The sequence below is a fragment of the Kryptolebias marmoratus genome, linkage group LG15 (genome assembly GCF_001649575.2).
Source record: "Kryptolebias marmoratus isolate JLee-2015 linkage group LG15, ASM164957v2, whole genome shotgun sequence".
NCBI classification, from domain to species: domain Eukaryota; kingdom Metazoa; phylum Chordata; class Actinopteri; order Cyprinodontiformes; family Rivulidae; genus Kryptolebias; species Kryptolebias marmoratus.
The window spans coordinates 30,477,883-30,485,690 of NC_051444.1; the positions used below are offsets into that span (position 1 = coordinate 30,477,883).

A 7,808-nucleotide genomic window follows, 5' to 3' on the forward strand; every position below is an offset into this window, starting at 1 on the left:
GGGGTGGGGGTGGGGGGTCAGACCCCTCCCATCAGAAAGAGGAAGCAGCTTCTCAGTAACACAACTCTCCTCACAGGGAGGAAGTGACGGGTGAAAACGTGATGTTTTGTGTCTGCAGCAGGAACAGCCAATATTTTCTGACTGTGTTCTGACGAAATGATCGCAGAAGTAGTCTGATGACTGATGACTCTGTCAGTTTGTGTTGTGAGGCTGTGTTGTCTGAGTGACTCACTTACAGGTTGTCTGTCATTAGGACAGGAAGAAGCCGAGCATTTCCTGGTGTCAGTGATCGGTGGCGCTGCCCCCTGCAGGCTCGGAGGCTGAAACACGTGTAATGTTGGCAAACCTCAGGTTGTGACAAAAACTGAACGCGTATCTGTTCTGTGTTTCAGGAATTGACTTTAAAATCAGGACGGTTGAACTGGATGGGAAGAAAATCAAACTTCAGATCTGGTAAGTTTCTGAATCATTAACTTCAGACTGATCCAGAATTCATTCAAATCAGTTTCTGCACACAAATCTAAACCTCTGAGGCAGATTAATAAAGTTTTTGTTTCGCCACAAACTCTGGAATTATTCCTGAACTTTAAATCTTTAATTTGAGCTCAGACTGCATGAAGCTCTGTGATTGGCTGTTGATTGGTGAACTGCATACTGCAAGTTGTAGTCTTTATTTCTGTAGGCTTTACAGAACTTTTATTAGAAGAGTCCTGTGAGCCGAGGTATTGATTGGTCACATGATCACAGATGGCTGTCAGACGGAGTTTAAATCTATATGCAGCTTGTCTTGTGTAACATGTGTATGTGTCTGCAGGGACACGGCAGGTCAGGAGCGCTTCAGGACCATCACAACAGCCTATTACAGAGGAGCCATGGTAAGCCACGCCCCCTCACCTCTCTGTTGGTCAGCTCAGTGTCACAGTCTGTTATGTCCGTTCTTGTTGTGTTGCAGGGCATCATGCTGGTGTATGACATCACCAACGAAAAGTCCTTCGACAACATTAAAAACTGGATACGCAACATCGAGGAGGTGAGCCCTACCCCATCACACATCTAGCCGATGTCTGCTTGTGTCATTAAACGTCAATGAGCAATGAAACAATGTTTGCCTGCGATCGATCAGTCAGAAACCCGATCATGTGTGTGTTTCAGCACGCCTCATCGGACGTGGAGAAGATGGTTCTGGGAAACAAGTGCGACATGAACGATAAGAGACAAGTGTCCAAGGAGAGAGGAGAGAAGGTGGGATGGGCTACATGTCAGAGGAAAGCAAAAATAGGATTAAGGATTGAAATTTGGAGGTGTTAAGTGTCTAAGGAGACAAATAAATATGAGTGTTCAATGAAAGGAGAGCAGGTGGGAGGAGCTAAAGATTGAAAGTGGGAGGAACTAAATGTCTAAAGAAAAAAGTAGGGGGCTAAGTGTTTACAGACAGGAGAGAAGATGGGGGGAGCTAAGTGTCAAAGGAAATAAAGTGGGAGGAGCTTATTGATTCACTCTTATCAAGAACTAACTCTGAATCTTCTAGTTTAGTTTACCTTAGATTTTTCTTGACTTTATCTGAAATGTTGACTGAAGTGTACGTGTCACTGAACTGAAAGTGACGTGCACTTCAGTAAACATTTCAGACTAAAGGTTTGTATGGCTGGTTGGACGGACTTTGTTGTTTGTTGGAAAACATTTTCTAAAATAAGAAATAAACAACAAGAGGCAACGTTTCTGCTTTCTGTTTAACGTTGATTAATTTGTTCTTCAGCTCGCCATCGATTATGGAATCAAGTTCCTGGAAACCAGTGCCAAGTCGAGCATCAACGTGGAGGAGGTGAGTCCTGGTCCTGATGTCTCTCTCTCTCTAACACACACACACACAGTGTCAGTTGACTGTAGAAATTTCTCTCTACAGGCGTTCCTCACACTCGCCAGAGACATCATGACTCGACTCAACAGGAAGATGGTGAGTCTAAAAAAATTTGAAAGTTTGAAACCTATCTCTGCTCAGTGTGAATGTGTCACTGCAGTGGTGGCTGGTGGAGTTTTCTCCAGGGGGGCCTTTAAGTCCAAAGTAGACATATATCAAAACATATACTAAGGTATCACACCAGTGTATTTACATGAATTAAAACAACAAAAGCAACATTATAATGTACATATAAATGCACATATGCACAAGTGCTTATGGAACACACCAATACTAACAAAGAGAGAGGTCCACCAAGGCACAAGCGTGTTAAACACATTTTGAGTTTATAAGACCTGTTTTCTTCCTTATTTTTCAAAACTTTACCGGAGAAAATACGTCAAAGCTTGCTCTATGGTAAGCATGTCTCACTCCGATTAGAATTCAAACCCAAACATTTTAACAGTTTTTTCGCATAAGTTTTCTTAATTATTAACTATGAACTTATTTATTACCTTGTGTATATAACTTAGTCACGTAATGAACTTATTACTGTCTTTGAATAAAAGGCAGCTCACTCGTGGCTGGACTTTTCAATCAGGCGAACTTTATGACAGACGGATGTGACGTCAGCCCCGTGGTGGGAGGGTGGTGAAATGCAAACCAAGCTGCATTCAGCTCTGGGCGTAGGAGAGGTGCGCCCCAGAACGGTCCTATCTCTTGTACTGAAGAGGCGCTACTGCGCATGTACAACTTTTAATGAGAGTCTATGTGCATTTTATTATTTCATTTTTATTGATTTTTTTTTAATATCTTATTCAAGGTAATGTAGTGAATGGTGGGGTGACACACTTGCGCCCTCTATTGATCAGCCGCCACAGTGTCACTGTCAGGCTAACGAGTTTCTGCAGCTGATTGACAGGAAATAAGAAAGCTGTCAGCTGAAATAATCCGAGGGTTCTATAAGTCCCAGCTGTTGTTTGGTTCTGGTCCTTGATGGGCTGTAAGTTGGGAATGGTCTGGATCTCAGACTGACTGAACTTTTTTGGTGAAAACTGAACTGAAAGCTCCATGAGGAGGCTCCCCTCCTGCAGAACTGATCTGCTGCTCTGTCAGATTGATGAAGACTATTTTTACTGGTAAAGAACTGAAAGAAAACTCAGAGGAGCTGAAACTGATAAGATGTCGAAAAACCCAACATTATTTACAACAGTTTACCTGAATATTTTAAGGTTCGTTTCATGATGTTTTCTGTCATTGATGTCTTGTGGTGATTCCAGATGTTTATTTTTTCCTGCAGATGGACAACAACCCAGCAGGTGGAGGTGGGCAGGTCAAGATCACTGCAACTCGCTCCAAGAAGAGCCTGTTAAGATGCGTGCTGCTGTAGGTGGGGGCTCCGGTGGGCGGAGCCTCCACCTGTGGACCTGTGACGTAACCTGCTGGGACTCCTCCTCCTCCTCTTCTGTTAATCTGTCAGATCAACACCGACAGCGTCTCAGCTTCAGTTTATTGTAGAGGTGAGGAAGATGAAGAGCACCATCTGGTGGAGGCATTGCTCCACCCCCTCAGGTGTACAGTTGTTCCGGAAGTCTCAGGAAGACCCAACATGGAGGAAAACCTGAATCTGAGATCCTGCTGAGGCTCCGAACTGAGCCTGACCCACCTCGACCCTCACTGCACAGTCTGGCTTCTGGATCCAAACCTGATCCAGGTTCTACTCAGAACCAAACTGTGACGGATCTCGTTGGAAACATCCTGTAGTCAGTTGCAGGAGGTTTCCAGAAAGTTCTTAAATCCGCTCACATGTTGGAGATCACACTTTTCTTCTTCAGCAGATGAGTGGAGGGAGCTCAGTCATGTTCTGACCCAGTTCACCTGAACGCCTCACGAATCATGTGACCTGCAGAGCGAGCAGCATCTCTTTCTCAGTTTCAGCTTAAAAAAAAAAAGTTTTGTGTGTAAATGCAGTATTTAATGTTACAGATTTAAAGTATTTTAATGGTTCACCTGAAGCAAAACCATTCGATGTTCTGCTCCTCCCGCCCTTCTGTCTCATTTAACCACCAAGAGACAACCTGAAATAAACCTGACTCCTCCCACTTCTTGGAACAACCAATCAAAGGCAGACAAAGCCACTATCAGCTGGAGTAGATTTAGGTGAGCTCATCAGTATGTTTTAAACCAAAGTAGCCATGGTACAGGTTGGAGGCGGAGCAGAGAGGGGGGAGGGGCCTCTGCAGGTTGCTCTGCTTCGATGTATCACAGAGGTGGGCAATCCTGGTCCTCGAGGGCCACTATCCTGCATGTTTTCCTTGTTTCTCTGCTCCAACACACCTGATTCAGTGGTTAAATCACCTCTTCATGTTCTGCAGAAGCCTGTTAATCACCCATTAATTCAAATCAGGTGTGTTGGAGCAGAGAAAGAAGTAAAACCTGCAGGATAGTGGCCCTCGAGGACCAGGACGGACCACCCCTGATGTATCAACATCACAGACCAGTTCAGAGCTCCTCAGGATCCAGTTGTCTCATTATGATTCTAAACATGAAAGTAGATTTTTTTTCTTTTCCTGAGGTATAATCAGTTTGTGTTGAACTGATTAAAGGGACAGTTCATAAAATCTGAAATGCTCTTTTAATCCTGTTCGCCTTCAGAAGCACTGCAGAGCAAATTCTGGTTCTGTTCAGGTACAAAAAGAACCAGTGTTACAGAACCAAAACACTTCAGCCTGAAAAATTCTCTGACTGCTCTTCATCAGCCAATCAGCTGGTTACTTTGTTGGTCAGCAGGTTGTTTTCTGCAGAAAGTTTTATTTTGACGTAAAAAACTCCCCCCACATTTCAGTGTCTCAATCAATTAACATTTGTGTCACTTTTAATGAAAACTATCAGTTAAACTGACAACTGGGCCTTTTTTATTTTGTCTTTTATGGAAAAAGTGTTCCGACAGATATTTAATTTTGTTTTCTGATTTATGTTTTATAAAGACAGAATAACATTTCTGCTGCTTTTTAACCCAGTTATTTTAATCCATGTTTTCTGAAGGATTTGTTGTTTTTTGGTTGAAAAGCAACTTGTTTATATTTTTAGCAGTTTTTCTCCATCAGCTGAATTTTTGGTGAAAGCATAAAGTTTCTGAACCATCAGCTGGTCTGAGGTCGACCCAGTTTGTTTCCTCCAGTCAGACTCACAGCATGAAGTTTGTTTGTTGGTTGTTGTTGTTTTTTAACTTGCTATGCAAAAACCACTCATTGTGTTTGTTCTGGTTGTGTTACTGAGCTCCACTCAGATAATCAGACATACTGATCGGGAGTGGAATCTAACAAAATGTTTAGCTTTATTTTTTTACATAACTTTCAAAATAAAAGCCTTTAACTGTGTTCTAACATAAAAACATTTTTAATTAAACTTGTTTTATATTTATTACTGCGTTTTGTGTTGTTTTGATAAGTGACGGCATCACCCGCTGACCAAGGCAAAAGGGCGATAATGCTTTTGCTTGTGTCTGTGTTTGTGTCTGTTAGCAAAATATCTCATAAACTGTTGGACAGATTTTATTGAAACTCATAAAGTCAGTGAATAAACAGGAAAAACTATCAAATCAAACATAACAAAGAAATAAATAAGATTAAACCAAAGTCAACAGAAACACCACAACATAAAGACCTGAGCAGGTCTCCAGGTCTGGCTTTAACTCCAGTTAAAGTTTTTAAGCAGGATTTAACGACTTTTTAGACTCTGCAGGAGTCCGAGGTTTAATTTAGCCCTCAGCTGGATTAAGAACATCTGCCTGGAGGATGTCAGAGCTCTATCGAGGTTATGAAAGTCAAGAAGTTTGGTTAAATCAGCCAAACTATTTAAAACTTTAAAAGTGAAAAAATTCATTACAGGAACAGACAGCCGGTGTAAACCTGAAGCTAGAGTGATGTGCTCGTGCAAATCCTGCAGCAGAGTTCTGGACTAACTGCAGCCGACGGAGAGATGAACTGATTAACTTTTAGAGTCGACCCAATTCAAGATGGCCACCACAGCTAATCAACATTGGCCAACAGAGGAATGGCTCTAACTCAGTCGTTTTTACAAACACTGGGCTAACGTTTGGTTTGGTAATAGCTGAGAGTCATTCCCGGCATGTCCAAGTGCTAACATCCTACTGTCTCTGAGATTAGCCATGACGTGTAACCAAACAGCTGCAGCTCCATCATTTTTCAACAACAGACAGTCTCAGTCTAAAACTCTGGCATGAAAGTTGGCGAGCGATGTGTTGGGCCACTCACTGATGATGGAATGCTGGGAGTGCTGGACAAAAGATAAAACTAAACTGAGAAAGTAAATGTGAAGACCTGAAGTCAAATTTTGTTTTTAAACCTCCTTTCTTGTACCTCAGATGTGGTGCTGCTGCTGTTCATATGGAATCAATAGGATTTTATAACAAACACCCAATGTTTCTAGATAATGATGGTGTGAAAGGTCCACATTGATCTACTACGTTCTCATCAGGGAACCATGGAGGCAAACTTCTCAAGAGGTCAAAGTGCACTGTTAGCAGATCTGGACTGAACCTACCCCAGAACCTGCGCAAAGCCTGAGTGAACCTGCAGGTCCCAGCCTCAGACACTAAGATTCTCCTGGAGCCAGTTGCTGACACTCCAGCTTCAGAAACATCAGCTCTCCACTAACGAGTGCAGCTCCCACCTAAAAGACTGAACCTTTAAATCAGTAGGAAAAAAACAAACAAACAGCTTTGTTGTAGTTTTGGTTAGGGAAGCTGCAGATTTAACCCTGGAAGAAACAGGATAAGGTTACATGCAGAAGAAACTGTGTTAGTTGATATAAGCAGGTATGTAGGTTGAATAATTATTTATTATACGGTTTTTGTTTGCAGTTAAACCAGTACTACCGAAGTGAGGACTAACAAGGTCAAGGAGTGTGTTGGGATTGTTTGAGAATTTATTAATGGAGTTAAAGCACCATCTACTGGCTGTTTTTGGTTGGTTTGGGTAAGTACCTGAAATGACATACAGCCAGCTGAAAACCTGGGATACAGGAGATCCATCGATGCTTTTTTTGTTTTCAAAAAGCACAAACAGGATTTAAAATCTGTTTATTGTAACTGATCCTCTTGTTTTTGACAAATGTTAAAACTGTGTTTCAAACCCTTTTTTAGTCTTAGTGTTGCAGCATACTATAGTTTAAAGTTTATTTGATTTTTTTTCCTTTCAACAAATAAAACTGTGCACTGTTTGGAAAACAACAATTCACAAGCAGATAGTTTGAGAGAAAAGTTTAAACTATTGAAAACAGAAACAATAAATATCAAGAAAACAGTATAATAATATATTCTGGCATAAACACAAATAGTTTGGGAGAATAAAGCAACAGCAAGATAAACAGATTTAAATATAACAACAGCTAGAAGGTGCTATAATAAATAAACAAACAACAAACAAGTAAATAAATACTTTTGTGTGAAACTAAAACTGCAGACACATTTAAATGTTTCAAACCACCTGAATGAAAACGATACATTTACACAACACTCTGCATGTTTTGTTTTGTTTTTTATCTTTTTGGCCCTGAAATGCTTAAAAGATACTTTAAGGATTCTGATGAGTTCAAACCTCTTAATGAAAATGTAAAAATCAGAAAACATAGAACATGAGGCCAAGATGAGTCTTTCTGTTTTATCTGAAGGACTTTTTCACCTACTAGGAGTAAAAATACAAATCACTTTAAGTCAGTCCTCTAACTGTGTGCTGCTGCTGTGGAGGATGGTGGTGTTGTCAAATGCAGCCACCTCTGGCCTCCTGTCCTCCTCTGCCATCCTGTCCTCCTCTGCCATCCTGTGTTCCTCTGGCCTCCTGTTCTCATCTGTCCTTCTCTGTCCTCCTGTCCTCCTCTGCCATCCTGT

General features: G+C 41.4%; 1 protein-coding gene across 1 annotated transcript in view; it reads left to right on the forward strand.

The window, feature by feature from the left end:
• The window catches only part of rab8b (RAB8B, member RAS oncogene family), a 7,130-nt gene extending 1,809 nt beyond the window's left edge, over positions 1-5,321 (forward strand). Inside the window, exons 2-8 of the mRNA XM_017434873.3 lie at positions 393-453; positions 815-875; positions 953-1,030; positions 1,153-1,242; positions 1,757-1,822; positions 1,904-1,954; positions 3,198-5,321. Coding sequence (XP_017290362.1) covers positions 393-453; positions 815-875; positions 953-1,030; positions 1,153-1,242; positions 1,757-1,822; positions 1,904-1,954; positions 3,198-3,287 — 497 coding nt within the window. The 3' untranslated portion in view covers positions 3,288-5,321. The remainder of the gene's footprint in view (positions 1-392; positions 454-814; positions 876-952; positions 1,031-1,152; positions 1,243-1,756; positions 1,823-1,903; positions 1,955-3,197) is intronic.
• The last annotated feature ends 2,487 nt before the right edge of the window (positions 5,322-7,808 follow it).